General features: G+C 36.1%; 1 protein-coding gene across 1 annotated transcript; it reads right to left on the reverse strand.

Annotated features, from left to right (window-relative positions):
- Positions 1-16,153: 16,153 nt before the first annotated feature.
- On the reverse strand, positions 16,154-19,569 carry LOC114163357 (patellin-3-like). The gene is made up of 4 exons (XM_028047620.1): positions 18,340-19,569; positions 17,818-17,942; positions 17,584-17,719; positions 16,154-16,767 (listed from the first exon to the last, which is right to left on the reverse strand). Exons 1-4 carry the CDS (start codon positions 19,471-19,473, stop codon positions 16,510-16,512), a joined length of 1,653 nt encoding a protein of 550 aa, XP_027903421.1. The 5' UTR covers positions 19,474-19,569; the 3' UTR covers positions 16,154-16,509.
- Between the last annotated feature and the right edge of the window lie 955 nt (positions 19,570-20,524).

The following is a 20,524-nucleotide window of genomic DNA, read 5'->3' on the forward strand; positions in this document are numbered from 1 at the left end:
ATCCTTCCTTGTCCCCAATGGTTTGCCTTAGTTCTCCCTCTGAATTAGCTTTTATGCTCTCCCTCATTTTAATCATTCATTCTACAAAATTAGGCATATAGAAACTTGTTATTTGCATCGCATAAATCATAGTGTAGTTCATTCAAACATTTTATCATACACTAGGTGAAAACTGGGTTTTCATTTAGTCATTCTATCATACACTTTTATTTTTGCATTTAGGTGTTGTTTTAAGTAGAGTTAAGCCTTGGAACACATTCCATTCATGTTTCTTTACAATTTTACATATTCATTAATCATATTACAACATTTCCTCATCATTTGCTTAGAAGTTTGATCAATATTTTTCTCTAAAATTTGCCATTCGAACTAGTACAATAGTGTATTTTTGTTTTCAATAGTTTTTCTATAATTTCTTAGCATCATTACATTGTTTTAAAGTAGGTTTTTCAATCTTTTTATCCAACACACAACCTTTGAAGTCTTTGATATTTGAAAGCACTTGAAAAATTGTGTTATAGCCTAAAAAAAGTAGCATAATCTCTATATGATTGCAAAGTTATCTAAAATATTTAGAGTGAATCTCTATCTATAGATTTTTGAAACCACTAATTTGAAACATTTTATTGATGCTTTTAATCAATTAAATCAAGCTCTTAATCAACTATTCTAATTATATTTTTAAAATCTTTGCAACATCTGATTGAGGTCATACGTGAACAAATAAACACATTGAATATAGTACTCAAGAGTTATCTCAAGGTCATCTCCTAGTGACCAATGTTCTCAATAAAGATTCCAATTACAACACAAAGGGTGAAAGGGCGGTTGGCGGATTAGTGAACTCATAACAAAATTAAAACGCTAACTCATATTTTATAAAATAGTGGTGAAAATAGTATTGACTCCTTGATTCAAATGAAAATCCATCAATCACCAATCATGGAATTAATTAGCTTTAATTGCCTCTCATGATACTCGTAATTAAGCAACTAAACATTCTCGAATTTGTGACAATGTCATTAAGAATGAACACAACCCAAAACACAAATACCCACTTTGCGAATTAAGAATAAACATAATGGTTCATTCATTACACAAAATAGAACAACAACCTCAAGGTTTCATTTCATTCTCTTCAAGAATCAATACATACAATTAGTTCTCCATGGATTTCAAATTACAGCAAAAAGAAAAATGAAAATGCATCATTCAAATGAAGAGAAGATGAGAGAAAACCTCCATTGACTCTCAGAATAAATAAAAATCTTTATACAAGTCCAATAAATTGTTATATATATATATATACACATATATGTATATATATATACATATATATATATATATATATATATATATATATATATATATATATATATATATATATAGCAATGTATTGCAAAAGCAGTTGCACCAAGAGCGTGATTTTCTCCCCTCGTTTCGGATGCAAATATGGTGCACTGTTGCAACCATATATTTTAAACATTGGGATTGTTATGGATGTTTTTCTCTCACATGCCATGGATTTTGGCCAATTTATGCCCTCATCCACCATTTATAAATAGAGCATTATACCCCTCCCTCAAACATACACTTCCATACTCTCATTCATTCTCTCTAGTTCTCTCCTCCTTTCTCTTTTATATTTCTTCTCTCATTCTGGGTTTATTTATTTACTCTTTTTTTAAGAGTTATTTTGCTAGTTTTGAGATCCTTGGAAATTCTGAGAAGTTCCTGTTGTATCCTAGGGGACTTATGCAATACACCGCAGATAAGTCCTTAAGGGCAGTGAATCTACACCCCTCGGGAAGTCTTTTTGGTTCATGATTTTTTCAACTACTACAACATAAACATGGTATTGGGATAATCCCTTTATATGCATCCCTAAATTAAACATATTAACCATTATACAAACATGTTGTTACCTCCTTAGTAAAAACCATATTCATATCTTATCATTAATCTTAAATCGCATTTCTTTACATTTCATAACTCATCATTCACAATTATGTTTTCTATACAACATAATTCATGTAACATAATCAAACAATTCAATTAAACTTATAATTCAATATTTTCTATACCAAATGTGTGTGTATGTGTATGAAAACCATATTCCTTTAATTAAAGAAACACCCTTTTAAAATCTATATTTTTTTAGGATTTCAACGAGAGTGACAAAACCCTCACTTGAGCTAAAACTGACTAATAGTAATCATCTTTACACTTGGAGTCTTTTTTTTTTTTGGCAAAAATCACCTATAATTAAGTCCTTCCTATCGGATGCATTTTCACATGAGTGAGCAAAGTGTTGTTAGAGTGAAAAATGGAGAAACTAGAGACCAATATAATGTGTAAGACTTATTGCCAAAGTGATTCAATCAAAACTAATATGTTATAAGCCTTAACAAAAATAAAACCCAATAGTTTCCAACTCAATAAGGATCAAATTGCTTCAAGCTTACAACATTCTACATCCAAATCTACACATACATATCATGCAACAAACTTAAATTCAAAAATATGAAAATCATAAGGTTTTTCATTTCTAAGTTTCGATTTCCATTCTAAAACTTCTAACCATTTTGATCAAGCAAAACATGTCAAAATAGATTTAAGTATAAAAATACAATAAATAACAAATTCAAATCAACCTAAAATGTTCAAACAAAAATTAAAATACACTTAATGAAATACTAAATCAGAACCAAATCTCGATATAGTACAGGTAAAATTTTAAATCACTTTATTAAATTTCCAAACACTTCCACATTTTCAAAGCTTTCCCATCCAATAATTTCACATCAATATACAATCCTTGCATAAAAATATTATTATGACCAAATTACATCCACATCATATAGTTATTGTACTCTATAGTACTATAAAATTTTTAACTAATTTGTCTAACCTAAAAATCTAACTATTCCAAGTAAAGTTTAAGTCCTAGTTGGAAATTAGAAATTTCTTATAAAAAATCTTAGTTATTATGGTATTAGGCCTAATTCCAATTGGGTCATTAGGTCTTAACTCGAAATACCAATTAAAGTCCAAGCTTCGAAGATGAGCTTTTAAGTGTAATGTTAAATATTTTTTTAGCCTTAAGCTTCATAAAATCTAAGGCTAGGGTGTTATGTAGTAATAGGCCCAAGGTCGATTAGGTCATAGGTCGATCATTTATTAAGCCCAAGGTCGATCTAGTCTTTAACCTAATGTTAGTGGGATCGTTATGACGAAAGTATGAGGTAGTAAATGAGGAGTTTTAAGCTAATAACTCAGGTAATTGTTCAAAGACTTGGCAAGAGACGTGAATTAAATGGGGGAAATTGATGAGCATTGAAGGAGAGGCGAATCCAAGGTATTAGAAAGATGGGAATAAAGGAGAACCTTGGGGAAGGAGAAGGACAATAACACTTTGAATGCTCTGGCTAATCGAACTCTAGTCTTTTTTTACTAGAACATTTTGGCACTTCCCGTGGGGGTCGATGAAACACTTCCCAACGTCCAATTTTGTATTTTCCTAATGCATAATATCATGAACATTTGGATGGTAGTGTGGAGCATTCATGCTCTATGTTGTCACATGCCACCAACTCACGTTATTTGGCTCATTGTAATGGCTTTCGTAGCATCATGTCCCATAGACACACCTCGTCGAGACCATGCAAGATTTTATGGAGGAGAAGTGTGGCCTCACACTCTGCCTCACTTCAATCCTTTACATGCGTCAATACTCCTTCCAACTTTTCCACGTGGCATCCATGTAAGGAATTGATGGTCGTCCTTGGAGTAGGAGAGGGAGGAAATCCATGGAGAATGTTGAGGAGAAGATGAAGTGCGGCGGAATTTGGAGAATTAGAGAAAGGTTGCTCTCGGAAATGGAGAATTTGGTGAAGATGAAGAGTAGAAGTGGAGCTATGGTATGGAAGGTGGCTAGAGGAGATGAAGGAGAAGGTTAGCCATGTGTGCTCTCAAATTAATAGAAGTGTGGAGTGATCTCAAACACTAGCATCTATTAGCAAATCAAGAGTAACCATTACAAGATTTGAGTGGCTCTATTTATAGGCACATGGCCGGCCAAATGAAAAGAAAATGCAACAAAGATGAAATGCAAATGTAGCTTGGAGAAGAAGCTTGATTATAGACCATGTGATGTAGTAGATGAGTCTAGATGGTGCCAAGTGGCATATCACACTCTCCTTGCCCAAGTCACACGCACCATGCTTCCATCACATGCTCCTTGCTTAGTTCATGCTTTGCTTGCATCCAAAAGGAGAGCCACTCTAGTAACTCTCGGCCAATGGTAGCACATTGGGCTCGACCCAAATGATCCCAACAAGTGTTCTAGCTTTTATTGAAAGCAAAGCCTAAACAATGGCCCAATTTAAATCTAGACTACTTCCTTCATGCATCATCTCATATTTTAGAGATTTCTTTAGCCCATGTAAATAATGTAAAAAGCCCATGATTGACTTGATCATCTTGTGAGAGGCCCATGTGAATCTTTCTCATCATGCTTCTAGTGATTGGGCCTTGATATGGGTTTGGGCTTGTTGATGCACTTGAGCTTGGGCTTGTTGGGGTCACATCATCCCCTCCCCCTTGAAGAGGATTTGCCCTCAAATCTTGGTGGTCACCCTCTTCATCAAAAATATCTACAAAAGGAACCAAATCAGTAATGTTTAAAGTAGGATGCACACCATATTCCGGAGGAAGATCCAATTGATAAGCATTATTATTGATCTTCTTGATGATTTGGAATGGACCATCACCTCGGGGACTAAGTTTGGATTTTCTTATATTAGGAAATCTTTCCTTCCTTAAGTGCAACCAAACTAAATCTTCTTCATTAAAAGACCGAACTCTCTTGCCCTTGTTTTTAGAATGAGCAATCTTTTCAACATGGGCTTGAATTTGGTGTTTAACCTTCTCATGAAATTCTTTTATGAACTTGGACTTAGAAACCCCTTCTTTATGAACAAAATCAAAAGAAGTTGGAAAAGGTAATAAGTCCAATGGTGTGAGAGGGTTAAAACCATAAACTACCTCAAAGGGTGAGAGTTTGGTGGTGCTATGGACCACTTTATTGTAAGCAAATTCAATGTGGGGAAGATACTCATCCCAAGATTTATGATTCCCCTTAAGCAAAACTCTAAGTAATGTGGAAAGGGATCTATTGACTACCTCAGTTTGCCCATCAGTTTGTGGGTGACAAGAGGTAGAGAAAGAAAGTTTTGTTCCTAGCCTAGACCACAAGGTCCTCCAAAAATGGCTTAGGAATTTAGCATCCCTATCAGACACAATTGTTTTGGTTAATCCATGAAGGCGAACCACTTCTCTAAAGAAAAACTTTGCTATGTTGCTAGCATCATCTACTTTGTGGCATGGTATAAAATGTGCCATTTTAGAAAAACGGTCCACTACCACAAATATAGAGTCAACACCCCTAGAAGTCCTTGGAAGCCCTAGGACAAAATCCATACTTATATCCTCCCAAGGGGTGGAAGCAACAGGCAAAGGAGTATACATCCCTGCAGGCATTGCGCTAGACTTAGCATGCAAACAATTCAAACAACTAGCGCAATAGTTTTGTATTTCCCTTTTCATATGGGGCCAAAAGAATTTCTCTTTAAGCATGGCCAAAGTTTTGGCGACCCCAAAGTGACCCATAAGTCCCCCCTCATGCATTTCTTTGATCAAAAGTTTTCTATGAGAACCTAGAGGAATACATAGGCGGCCTTCTTTGAAAAGATATCCACTTGAGAGATAAAAGCCGCCTTGGGACTTAGTGAGACAATCATGATAAATGGTAGCAAAGAAGGGATCATGAATATACAATTCACATATGTTGTCAAATCCAAGAATTTGGGATCCAAGCTTGGCTAAGAGAGTATATCTCCTTGATAGTGCATCAGCCACAACATTAGCTTTCCCTTTCTTGTACTTGATAACATAAGGGAATTGTTCCAAGTACTCAACCCACTTTGCATGCCTTTTATTCAATTTGTGTTGGCTCTTCAAATACTTGAGAGTTTCATGATCACTATGGATAATAAACTCTTTTGTTACAAGATAATGTTCCCAAGTATGAAGAGCTCGCACAAGAGCATATAACTCTTTGTCATAGGTGGGATAGTTACGAGAAGGACCATTTAGTTTTTCACTAAAATAGGCAATTGGATGGCCTTCTTGTCACAAAACCGCACCTATTCCCACCCCAGAAGCATCACATTCTAGCTCAAAAGTTTTCTCAAAATTTGGAAGAGCAAGAATGGGAGCTTGGGTGAGCCTAGTCTTGATATCATCAAAAGCCTTTTGTTGTCTTTCACCCCACTCAAAAGATATGTCTTTCTTAACAAGTTCATTGAGGGGTGAAGCAATGGTGGAGAAGTTGGGGACAAATCTTCTATAAAAACTTGCTAATCCATGAAAACTTCTAATGTCCCCAACATTCTTTGGCACAGGCCATTCTTGGATGGCCTTGATTTTTGCAGGGTCAACATGCACCCCACTCTTATTGACCACAAATCCTAAAAAGATGACACTCTCTACACAGAAAGTGCACTTGTCAATGTTAGCATAGAGTTGGTGGTCTCGGAGAAGAGATAACACAACTCTAAGATGACCCACATGAAGTTTAGAGCTTGTACTATACACCAAGATGTCATCAAAATAGACAACAACAAACTTGCCTATACAATCTCGCAAGACATGATTCATTAGGCGCATGAATGTACTAGGAGCATTGGTTAGACCAAAGGCATGACTAACCATTCATATAGACCAAATTTTGTTTTGAAAGTAGTTTTCCACTCATCACCTTTTTGAATACGAATTTGGTGATAACCACTTTTGAGGTCTATTTTTGAAAATATTTGTGCTCCATGTAATTCATCCAACATATCATCTAGTCTTGGGATTGAATGCCTATATTTTATGGTGATGTTGTTGATAGCCCTACAATCACAGCACATACGCCACTTTCCATCTTTCTTGGGCACCAACAACACAGGCACAACACAAGGACTTAAACTTTTTTGAACCCATCCCTTGTCTAGCAACTCATTCACTTAAGTTTCTATCTCCTTGGTCTCAATTGGGTTTGTCCTATAGGCAAGTCTATTAGGAAGACTTGCCCCTGGGACAAAATCAATTTGGTGCTCAATCTCTCTAAAAGGTGGGAGACCATGAGGGCCATCCTATGGAAAAATATCTTCAAATTCATGAAGGAGAGCACGAATGGAAGGACGTAGATCCTTAAGAGAAGGATGTTCAAGACAAGTAAGGATTGCTTGACAAAGTAAGAGGAAGGGAGGTTGCTCATTATGAAGAGTGTGCAAAAGAGTTTTATGAGTTAAAAGAACTTCATGAGCAACATCCTTAGAAGAAGAAACTTCCTCTACCTTTGTCTTGTCCTTAGAATCATTAGAAGCATTAGAGTTCTTGGAACTCTCTTCCTCTCTCCTAGCTCGCATTTGAACTTGATCACTAGCAACTTGGCTAGGAGTGAGGGGATGCAACACAAAAGTTTTTGAATGATGTTGGAGGGTGATCTCATTGGTGTGGCCATTGTGTAAGGTTTTATGATCAAATTTCCAAGGCCTCCCCAAGAGAATATGGCAAGCTTCCATTGGGATTACATCGCATAAAACTTTATCTTTAAATTTCCCAATGGAGAACTTGACTTTCACTTGATGTTCAACTTTGAGATCCCCATCTTCATTAAGTCAATGAAGTTTGTAAGGTTTGGGATGGGGTAACAAAGTCAAATTCAACTTCTCAACCAATCTTGTGCTACAACAATTGCAACAAGATCCACTATCAATGATCAAAGAACAAGTGTTTTTCAAAACCTCACATCTTGTGTGGAAAATATTTTCTCTTTGATCATTGAGAGGAATGCTAGGTTGGTTATTGAGAAGCCTCCTAATCATCAAAAGTTTCCCTTCATTTGGATATGAATGTTCTTGAGAATCACTAGAATGAGAAGTGTCAGAGTCACTTGAAGATGACTCCTCTTGGCTAGTGTAGAGGTTTTTGCCCTTAAGCACAATGGTGCGTTTGGTAGGGCATTGAGCGGCCACATGACCTCTACCTAGACACTTGAAACATTTGATGTCACTACCTCTTTTGTTGGTGGAGGATTCACCCTTATCACTTACCTTTGTAAGACTCTTAAGAGTGGACTCTTTTTCTTTTGAAAAATCTTTCTTTGGAAAATCACTTTTAGAAAAAGAGGGAGAATCCTTGCGAGAAGGACGTCTCAAAAGTTGTTGCTCCACCTTGATGCTCATTTGAACAAGATCATTAAAATTGCGGTAGGGGAGCAACTCAACTTTATCTCTTATGTTGTAATTGAGTCCACTTAAGAACCTAGCAATGGTAAGTTCCTCTTCTTCTTCAATTCCGGCTCTCATGATGTAGAGCTCCATCTTTTGTCTATACTCTTCTATAGACATAGATCTTTGTTGGAGCCTTTGGAGCTTGTCCAAGAGCTCTCTTTTGTAGTAGGAGGGAACATGGCGGGCATGAAGGGCTTCCTTAAGATCATTCCAATACTCAATATCATGTAGCCCTTTTCTCCTTCTTTGGAGGACTAAGGAAGTCCACCAATTAAGAGCATGCCCTTGAAAGCTAAGAGTAGCTAGAGACACACGCCTCTCTTCCTCCACAACATGACTCTTAAACAATTGTTCTACTTTGGCAACCCAATCAAGAAAAACCTCAACATTATCCTTCCCATAGAAATGAGGCAAATCAATTTTGACTTCCTTTGGGTGAGGAGGTATGCGCCTTTGCCTTCTTACACGAGGCGATTGTCTAAGGTTAATGCGCTCATCTTCCTCCTCTTCAAAATCATACTCATGCCTTGAAGGGGCACGAGAAGGCCTAGGAGAGGCACGGGTATTGTGGTTGGGAGGGGTAAGTTGATTGGCTATTAATTGAAGATTGGCTTGTATGGAAGCCATTTGAATTTTAAGGTCCCTAACCTCTTGAGAGAGATTATTTAGGACTCTAGGATCAACCTCAACCTCCTCATCACCACTTGTGTGGAGGTTGTTTTCATCATGTTGTTGATGTTGGGTACTAGCACGAGTAGCCCTTTTAGTGCTCATGGTGATTGAAAGAACTTAGAACTTTAACAAAATAGTGAAAGAAGAAACCAAGCACAAGTAGACCTCCAGGTTAGGCGAGGTGAGTCTAAAAGACTTCTTAAGTACCAAGGTCAATCCTTGCCAAGATGTACTTGCAAAAGGTTTCAAAGATCACACAATTGTTTAAGGCTAAGTAAATAGAATCACTTGAGACACTAAGCACTAACAAACACAAACAAGACTCAAAGAAAAGAAAAGACTAACACTAAAAATGGACCCCTAAATGGCAACAATTTTAGAGACTTTGGTCTCACAAATTTAATCCACTAAGCGTCTAACTATGCGGCCTAAAAGCAAGGTGAGAAAGCACTTAGAACTTTCAACACACTCACTTACTAAAACGTTGCACTAGAATATGAAAAAGGTTCTACTTAGGAGATGGGATTGAACACCTTTGGTTCCCCAAGACACCTAAGTAGGCCATGGATACAATGGAATTTGAAATCATTTTTGGTTCACTAATTTGGTACTCAAAATGAAGCAACCTCAAGCCACTTAATATCTCAAATTTTGATGCTCAAAAGATGCAATTTCACAATCAAGGAGGCTTCAAAATGGTACCAAATAAGATGTGCCAAAAAGAAGTACAAAGTACAAAAAAATAAAGCCAAAAATAAGAAACAATGCAACTCCGTGCTGCCAAAGTGCTGCCAATTTGCACAAAATCAAGAGCCAAGAGCTTGGCTTGTAGCCTCCTTTTGATTTGAACAAAGACCACCACCAAGTAAGGCACTTGTAAGCACCTTAAGCCACCAAAATGAAGTGCAAAACAGCAACTATAGTCTTGGTTTTAAGGCCAAAACAGCCACCAAACCTGCACCAAAAAACAGAACAGCAAAAAAAAAACTATACCAAGCAATGGAGTTAGCACACACACTCTCAAATGAATAGGTCCAAAACTCTCAATAGGTGAGGAAAAGGATAAGCACACAAGCTAAAATTCTACTTCAATATCCACCACCTAAGATGCTACCATATCATACAAACCATTCTAAACTCCATAGCATCATTAATCAACCAAAACCGAGAGATGAACCCAAACAAAGGAGAAAGCAAGAAAAGCTAATTAGAAATGTTAAACCAAAAGAGAATTTAAATGAAACATGACTAGAAAGAGGTTCAAGAAGTGACAAGCAAGAAATTAAAGGCTGGAAAATAAAAGCAAGCACCACAAAAGGAACCTAGAAATGCACTAGAATAGATGAAAACAGCAAAAACAGCAAAATCAGCAAGACAATAGTGCTCAATCATATGGCTGAAGTACTCATTGCAAAGCAGTAGCAAATGAAGTGATGAATTGACTTCCAAAGCAAATTAATAATGAAGCAATATAGTGTACAAACTCAAGCCAAAATTCATGTGAAAAAGAGCACTAAAAACACACAAACACGCACAAAACAGCAATGAAACAGTGAGTTTTCGGAAACTGCAGTGCCAAAAAACGGAAATATGAGCCTCAACTTGCGTGATTTTTCATTTTTTTTGTACTCAACATTTTTGAATGATTCTTTTTTTGTATTTTTCGTCTGGATGTTAACTAAATGAGGCAAAAATCAGATTGAATTTTGGTGCACTGAGTTACTCACAAAAAATAAAAAACAAAGACTGTGCGTGCAGTGATTTGATAGAAAACAGAAGAAAACTGGAGCAGATTTGCTCTCTGAAATTGTAGGAGATGTTCTATGGAAAGCATAGCTAAAGAACTTGATTATGAACTGAAATCAAGCATGAATCATAGAAGAACATCTTAGACACACAAAAGCACAATCCAATCGGTGAAATGGATGAAAAACAATGAGGATTCAGGCCTTAAACATCCACACACTTCCTTGAAGGATCATAGTGTTTTGGCTGTGAGATGTGGCGCGGAAACTCAATCAATTCAGTAAGCAATGCAATTAAACGGTGGAAAAGATGAATTAAAGCACAAACAAAGCATAGAACATGACTTAAACATAACTGAAATGATAAAATGCAAAGAAGGACTGAATTCACCGAATAAAAATGCAGAAAACTCAAGAACCAAAGAACAAGTGCTGGAAAAACGAAAATGGAACCTAAAAACAGATTTGCACCAATGAAGCAAGGAGTACTACAAGGTGAATCAATGGAGATTCATGTAGCCTCAATGTCAAACGGTGGAGAACATTAAAAACATGAAAAAAACAGCAGCAAAAGTGAAGAAAACAGTGGAGAAGAGAGACAAAACGGAAAATGAAAGAGGAGACAAGTATGGACCAAGAACCTTACCCAAACCAAGAGGATGGATGCACCAAAGGCTTGGATGGCTCTAGATACCAATTGATGGTCGTCCTTGGAGTAGGAGAGGGAGGAAATCCATGGAGAATGTTGAGGAGAAGATGAAGTGCAGCGGAATTTGGAGAATTAGAGAAAGGTTGCTCTCGGAAATGGAGAATTTGGTGAAGATGAAGAGTAGAAGTGGAGCTATAGTATGGAAGGTGGCTAGAGGAGATGAAGGAGAAGGTTAGCCATGTGTGCTCTCAAATTAATAGAAGTGTGGAGTGATCTCAAACACTAGCATCTATTAGCAAATCAAGAGTAACCATTACAAGATTTGAGTGGCTCTATTTATAGGCACATGGCCGGCCAAATGAAAAGAAAATGCAACAAAGATGAAATGCAAATGTAGCTTGGAGAATAAGCTTGATTATAGACCATGTGATGTAGTAGATGAGTCTAGATGGTGCCAAGTGGCATATCACACTCTCCTTGCCCAAGTCACACGCACCATGCTTCCATCACATGCTCCTTGCTTAGTTCATGCTTTGCTTGCATCCAAAAGGAGAGCCACTCTAGTAACTCTCGGCCAATGGTAGCACATTGGGCTCGACCCAAATGATCCCAACAAGTGTTCTAGCTTTTATTGAAAGCAAAGCCTAAACAATGGCCTAATTTAAATCTAGACTACTTTCTTCATGCATCATCTCATATTTTAGAGATTTCTTTAGCCCATGTAAATAATGTAAAAAGCCCATGATTGACTTGATCATCTTATGAGAGGCCCATGTGAATCTTTCTCATCATGCTTCTAGTGATTGGGCCTTGATATGGGTTTGGGCTTGTTGATGCACTTGAGCTTGGGCTTGTTGGGGTCACATCAGGAATTTCATGCTCTCGTACTCAACAAAGTCACATTTCATACCAGGTGAGAAGAAATATTTTTGATCTCTCACTTGTAAAATGGAAATGAGCAAAAAAATTGAAGACCCTATTTGTAAATGCAGATAGGTAAAATTTCTATCATTTATTTGTAAAACACATGTGCAAAAAAAAATTAAAGACCCTATCAATAAATGTAAATAGGAAAAATGTTGATCACTTACTTATAAAACGTAGGTGCAAAAAAGAAATGAAGACCATGTTAATATAGATGGGGAAAATGTCAATCACTTACTTTTAAAATGCAAGTGAGAAGTAAATTGAAGACCCTATCTGTAAACTGCTGATAAGAAAGATTTTGATCACTTACTTGTAAGGCAATTAAGAAAATTTAAATGATGGAATTAGTTTACTTCTTTATATGGTTTTAGTAATATATGAGCTTCTAACTTTGATTTTGCAGTCATATTTAAAGATTAATTTAAATTAACAACCCATATCAGTTGGAGGTGGAAGAAGCCAATTTAAAAAGGCAATCAATCAAGGCATCTCACAAAAAATAAAGAAAATCAATCAAGGCATCTCACAAAGAAATAAAGGTGATTTATCAAGGCACTTTATAAAATATTGGTGACCTTTCAAGGCACCTAGTTTAAAGCACTGAACCCAAAAATCAAAGTGACCTTTCAAAGTGCCTAGTGATCTTTCAAGGCACTGAACTTAAAAATTAAGGTGACATTTCAAGACACTAGGCCCAAAATTAAAGGTGACATTTCAAGGCACCTAGTAACCTATCAAGGCACTAAAAAATATTAGTGACCTTTCAAGGCACCCAAGAAGAAATAAATGGTGACTCTTTAAAGCACCTAAAGAAGATGAAAAGTGACATATTAAAGTTACCATAAAGAAAAAAGGAGACATAATATGATTTGCACTACTAAACAATGGTAAAAGGACGTCAAAGATAGTAAAAGGAGAAAGATGATCAAGTATCATCCTAAATGATGATCAAGAATCATCTGATCAGTTAAATAATGATAAAGCATCATCTGTTCGATAAAAAGATTATTGGGTATCATCTTAAAGAAGAAAGATTATCATGTATTATCCTAAATGATAATCAAGAATCATCCTATTAGTTAAAAGATGATCAAGCATCATCTGGTTGGTGAAAAGGTGAGATCAAGTATCATCCTAAAGGATAAAGATAAAGTTTCATCCTAAAAGAGAAAAATGACCAAGTATCATCCAATCCAGAAAAGGAGGATCATGTATCATCCTAAAGGAGAAAGATTCACCTAATCAAAAAAAAGATTATCAGGTATCATCCATCAAGTATCATCTAATTAAGTTATAATTAAGGTAATTGCATGCCATTTGGTCAAAACAACATTAGTGTGAATTTGAGGCATCCAGGAAAAGATTCGACTAAGAAACATTAAGGTAAGTGTTCAGTATCTGATTATAATTTTATCGATCACCAATTGGTCGAGGGTGTCTATTCAAAAAAGCCAATGGTAACATTTACGTTAGGTAAATACTTGGTTATTAAAATTTAATACTTAGGAATTGAAAGATAATATAATAGGGTTCTTTGAAGGGTGTTATGTGGTGGTAGGCCAAATGTTGATCACATCATTAGGTCATATACCAATTGATACAGGAGTGGTTTCTTTACATTTTATATCCTTTTTAGTCTTTTAGGCTAAAGGCTAGGGAGCTATGTGGTGTTAGGCCCAATGCTAATTGGGTCATTAAGTCTTAAGTCGAAGTACCAATTAAAGTCCAAGTTTGGAAGACGAGCTTTTTAAGTGTAACGTTAGCCTTAAGCTTTATAAAAGCTAAGGCTTGGGCCTATGTAGTGTTAGGCCCAAGGTCGATTAGGGCTTAGGTCGATCAGTTTGTAGGCCCAAGGTCGGTCTAGTCTTTAACCTAATGCTAGTGTGATCGTTATGACAAGAGTATGAGGTAGTAAATGAAGAGTTTTAAGCTGATAACACACTGTTCGGAGACATGGCAAGAGACCTAAATTAAATAGGGAAATTTAATGAGCATTGAAGGAGAGGAGAACCCACAAGATAAAAAAATGGACATAAATGAGAACCTTGGGGGAGGAGAAGGACAAAAACACTTTGAATGTTCGGACTAATCAGACTTCGATTTTTTGACTAGAAAAGTTATCAAAGCAAATATATCTCTACAATTTTAGACTAGTTTGTCAAATGACCCATACAATCTCATATACCTAAATATGCAACCAACTCAAGAAAAAAAAAAAAAAGGACAAAAACAAAGTTATTATTAATGAAAAACTTATTGATAGTTTATTTTCTTTTCTCTACTAGAATTATTATGATAAACTCAAATCTGAAAAATAATAAACAAATCACAAAAAACATAGAGATAAAACAAAGAAATATAATTATGGAGAAACGATATTTTTTTTATCAAATAAAACTTGAATAGTTAAATTTTGTTATTTTCATATCAAGCTTGAATATTTAGACTTTATTTCATTATTGTACAAATCTAACTTACACGATTTTTAGAAGTATTTTTATTATTTTATGAAGTTTACTTTTCAAACCCTTTTTCAAATTATTTATTATCTATTTTTACTTTTAATGTAATTAATTTTGAAAGTTAAATTCTTACATATAAAAAGATAGTTATATATATATATATATATATATATATATATATATATATATATATATATATATATATATTGTGAGATTTTTTATGAGGAAGATATCGAAAGATTAGAATATCACTTTAAAATAATAAATATACGAATCTTTCTACTTATATATTAGTTATTTTATTTAATTTTATCCTGGATGGAACTTCAAACTTACGAGAAAAAAAACCTCTGGTCCGTTGTCAAAATAAAATGAATGTAATGTACCTGATCAGGAAATAGCTTTAATGATCCCACGGACAGAAAATAGATTTGATACTCCAACGGTAAAAAGAAGAGAGTTTAATCACCTTTTTTTAGTATTTTCAAAAGAAACTCTTTAAAAATATTAAACTTACATAAGAAGGTAATTGTAATAATATAATTACTTATAAATATAACATGAAATAATCGAAAAATAAATAAATAAGAGTTTGATCATGCAAGAAGGTCCAGTTCTTGATGCATTAAAAGACTGAAAAAGGGTGCATAGAAAAAGCATATTTAAAAGGAGGTATAGAAAGTTAGATAGCACGGAGTAATGAGTGGGTTTTATGATGAAATTCGGTGCCAAAGAAGTAAAGTGATCACTTTGACATTGAAAATGTGTTATCAAAGTCCAATGTCTTCAGATTTCTGAATTAACGCATGGGACTCTTCTGCTATGCCAGACACATTGCATTCAAATCAATATTTCAGAACCATCTTACAACTGGGACCAAGGACCACAAACAAATATAATCTACCAACACTATTCATACACAATTCTAATCCATCTAAATTTATAATAGTGCTGCTAAGTTTCTGATTCATCATATCAATCAGGATTTTTCTTTTGAAGGAAAAAACTACCAGTTCAGTGATCCAGATCTTAAAGGTTAAAACTATTATTGATCTTAGAAGTTGCCCCATTTCTTCTAAATATTATTGGTTTGAATCGCTTCGCACGTTTTGCTGGAATCAGTGACTGCTTATGTTCTTGTCCCACGTGAAACCAAACGGCCCAAGACACACATTAATCATAGAAAGAAGTTACATATGAGTATCAAAATTGAAAAAGAAAATCATAATGGCTGAAAAAAATTTAAGGCACCGCAACATATTCTACAATTTCGGACCCATGATAGATAGTTTTATGATGTTTTCTCAGTCCTGTGAACAGGTATCATGGCAGATAAAACATAATTTTAAGCTGGGGTACAGACAAAGACAACATTAGATAAAAAGGCCCCACCAAAATTTACAAGAAATTTATACAGAGAAATAAAGCAATTATGTCCTCCATATATATATAACAATAAGAATTCAAAAATCAGAAGCTCCCCTCCAATAATAATAATAATAATAAATAATCAACGAAACACAGAAGAAATATATATAATGAAACACATGGTCACGATTAAAATTTAAACTCTCCTCTTCTAGCAGCAGCAAAGTCCATCTTTGAACATCTTGGGTGGTAGAAGTGAATGCAAGAACATAACTGTCAGCAATCAATGTAGGTGCTGTTCATCTCCTTCCCCCTTGTGGATGTGCATAGCAATTATGAGATTCTCAGTCAGAAGAAGAGGGCTTGACCTTCAAGCGGTACAAGAGTTTCTTCTTCTTAGAGCTTTGGTTGTCAATGGTGAGAACCACTTTCCCAGGTTCACCAATTTTGTAATTGCTGCAAAGCACCGGTTCTTCTGATGAACCAACCTTTCTAGCCTTCTGAATGATCACAGTATAGCTTCCCTCTGAACTTGGCACAAACTCTGCACCATAGCTTACGTCCCACCCTATTACTCTGAGTTCCCAAGACAGTAGGGAGTTCTGCATCATCCCAAGTGAAACAAAATTTCAATGCATTAATTACGCAAATTGCTCACCAAGTAACAATTTTCTACCTACTCACACCAAGTCATAGTAATGGAATAGATATAGAGTAGGATTCAATTACTGATCTAACCGTTTTGAACTACATCTACACAAGATTTTCAGTTTTATTTATTCTATGATTCTATAACTAACAGAATTTTAATATTATAAGGTTGAGCTTTAACCATTCAACTCAACTCCAAAAAGACATTAATTGTATACATTGAAAGAATAGAATAATTATTTTTTCTGATCTTCGACTGATCCGTTGTCTTTTTTCTAGTTTAATAAATCATTCTTGGATGCTCTAAGATTCAACATGTCTTTTTCTTTTTTGTTTTCGGGCTGAATTTGCGGTAGCTGATCATGGGTAACCTAGCTAATCAGCATCACAGTGCTGTTTTCTAGCCTAGATGATGAAAACAAAAGGTTAATTAGTAGTGGAAAAGGATTTTGGCTCGTAGCTATATTTAGAACTGAAATAAAATAAGAACACTTATGTTTCCAATTCGAGTATGGTCTTTCCTCGTTTATTAATTATTCTTTATTTACTAATTATGGTGTATTGGCCGAGACATGTCATATCGGGGAATGGGTCTGCCTAAATCTGTAGCATGAAACAGGAGGAAAAGGAAAGGTATGATATTAAAATCTTGAGAACTGAGGAATCCTAGGAAAGATTCCGAATTCCAATGCTGCATTCATTGGATTCCCCCTCTGTCGAGATCAATCGATTCCGACAAAAAAACAAAGAGGAAAGACCTAACGCACCTCAGTAACAGGAAACTCCACGGTATGTTTTGCTGCTGGTCTCACTGTAATTTCTGTGACAGCATCGGAAATTCCGAATTCCCCATCTTTACTTAGTCCGCCATACTTCACCGGAAGTTGCTCAGCAGCAATATATCTGTGATATCCACATAACAAATTAAGCTACAAATTGGGACAAAACGCAAGCCAAACTGAAAACACGCGAATCAAGAAAACAGTGTATTTTGTGTTCACCTCAAAAGTGTCTCGGCTGATTTGGAAGGGCCAGCAAAGACAAACTTGCTTTTGGTTCTCTGAGTAAGAAAAGGACTTATCATCCTGTTCACTGCCAAGTACCACCATGGCACATTGATAAACACCTGCACCAACAAAACAAAGGAGAGTATGAAGAAAACATAACACACGTTAAAATTGAAGGGAAACAAATAACGTATGAACGAATCAAGGTTTTAAATGCGATTTCAGATAAATGTAAAGGGAGGGTTGTTTTTGTCTCTGTATCGATGGCTCCAATGGCAACATTAGTCACAATTTCAAGAAGGCCAAACCATGGATGTAGTACTTCAGTGGTTTTCCACCTCATTTCTAATCAGAATTGAAGTTTGAAATGGGTAATCAGAGATTCCATTTCTATAATTTTAGTCAGAGAATTGTACCAAAAGTATAAGTTTTGTTCTTTCAAAAGTGTATAAGTTTTGGCAATACCTCACTATCCAAATTTATCTGCAAAGAGAATGGGTTGAATGCATGCAGTACCTGTTTGGCTACAAACTCAGGATAGTTATCCTGAAGCAACTGCAGGGCCTGTTTGGTAGCCTGTCTAAGCTCCCACTTGGCAGGTCCAGGAGAGTTCTTGAGATCATTGACTTGAACAATGGTGCTTATCCCACCAGGGGTAAAATCAAGCTTCCTGATACTCTTCTCCAGGAACTGAATCCTCCACCTAAGGAACCTGTGCCTCTTCTCCTCATCAGAGAAACTCTTCTTGTACAACTCCTTGTTCTGAAACTCCCCATAGATGTTATAACACACAGGGTGACCCTCCTTGTCAAACCCATGCATGTACACCGCCTTCTCCAAATCATCCCCCAAATCCTCCTCCAACAGCTCCTCCATCCCGAACTCCTTCCTCCACCGAATCGTCCCCTTTATCATCGCAAACGCTTCCTTCACCTTGAAATCCCTCGCACGCAGAAACTTCAGCAGAATCACATCGCTCCTCTCATCAGCAAGAAGCGGCACTCCCCAAATCGAAACCTCTTCGGGGGAAGCCGAACCACCTTCCACCTTCGCTTCCTCCTCAGACACACTCACCGGCACAACGCTCTCCTCGATAGCCTCCACCGTTTTCGCTCCATCCTCCGCAACAGAACCACCATCGCTAACAGCCGCTTTCTCTGTACCAACCTCCGTTTCAGTTTTAGTTTCAGCTTCAGTCTCCTTCACTTCCGCAGCTTCTTTTTCTGTCGCTTCTGCCACGTCAGTACCAGCAGCAGCAGCAGCAGCATGAACCACGTGTTCCTTCTCTTCCTCCACGGGCTTCTCTTCCTCCTTGTTGTCGGTGGCATCTTCGGGTTTTTCATCTTTGGGAGAAAACTCGTGCTTTTGGAGTGCTTCCTGAATGAGTTGTTTGAGTTCTTGCAGTGCCTTCTTCTCTGTTTCTGGCAGGTCCGAGACAATTGTGCTTTCTTCCTTGAACGAACCTGATTCCGGAATGTTATCTTTGGAAACCTCCGTCTCGGTTTCTGGAATGTTCTCCTTCTCCGGGGATGCTTTTTCTTCTTCTTCTACAGACACAACAACGTTGGTGTCTGATCGCTCAGCAGGTGCCACGTCAGCGACCACCGCTTCCTCTTGAGCTGTGCTTGTCTTTGAAGCTTCTTCAGCCATGGTTAAGCTAACTCAACTCTCAACAACGACACTTTCTTTGATCTGAACAAACAAAATTCGAAAGGAAAGAGAGAATTCGATGTGGGGAAAGTGAGAAATGGAAAGAGGGAGTTATAGAGAGAGACCAGACTGTGCCAGCTAGGAATGTGGGCCCTAGCCCGGATGTAACGGTGTTATTACACTCTGTACCCAACAGAGTGGGCCTACCTGCAAGTTTGAGGGCCCAATCAGTTAGAACTGGGAAGTAACGGTCCCATTTAGGGTATGCATGCATTCACGTTTTGTGTGAGAATATTTGTTTAATTTAAAAAAAATTAAATATGTATTTTTTCTATCCATTTTTACTGAAAATTAAAATTAATCTTTTTTCAAATTTTGATCTAATTTAGTCTCTTAATTTTAGAATTACGTAAATCTAATATTTTTAACTAAATATGGTTAAGTTTATTTGACGTTTCAAATGTATTTCATAATAATTTTTTAATTATTATTAAAAAAAATATATGTTAAATGATGTAAATAACTCAAATATTATAATAAAATATTAAATAAAATTAACCAAATTTGATTGAAAAAATTAAATTCAGTTCTAGAATTAAGGAATTAAATTGAACTAAAACTTTGAATTATCAGAGAAAAATATTTATAGAAAATAAATTAAATTTTGAGAAGTTTGATTGACCTTTGATGATGAGATTGGACAGTGAGTTTGCCTTGGATGCGTTGTACCTTCGTTTGCTTTCAATTGCAAACAAGCCGTTCAACAGTTTTGTTTTGGCCCACATCGATCACTAATATTTGTTAACAATGATTAGTAATGGCTTTTTTAGTTTCAAAAATGAGTTTAATATTGTCATTAACGTTGGATGATTGATTGTTTATTCCTAAGTTGGTTAAATAACCGCGTTAAGGAATTGTTTGCCTTTTGAATATATTATGTTGTTCCGCCATCCTTGCTGTTATTTGTCGGGACTTTCAATCCTTTATGTTTTATGCTTTTAAAAAATGTTGTCTGCACTTGTTTTTGATTTTTGCACTTTACACTGTCCAA

This window comes from Vigna unguiculata, chromosome 9 (assembly GCF_004118075.2).
Source record: "Vigna unguiculata cultivar IT97K-499-35 chromosome 9, ASM411807v1, whole genome shotgun sequence".
Taxonomy (NCBI): Eukaryota; Viridiplantae; Streptophyta; class Magnoliopsida; order Fabales; family Fabaceae; genus Vigna; species Vigna unguiculata.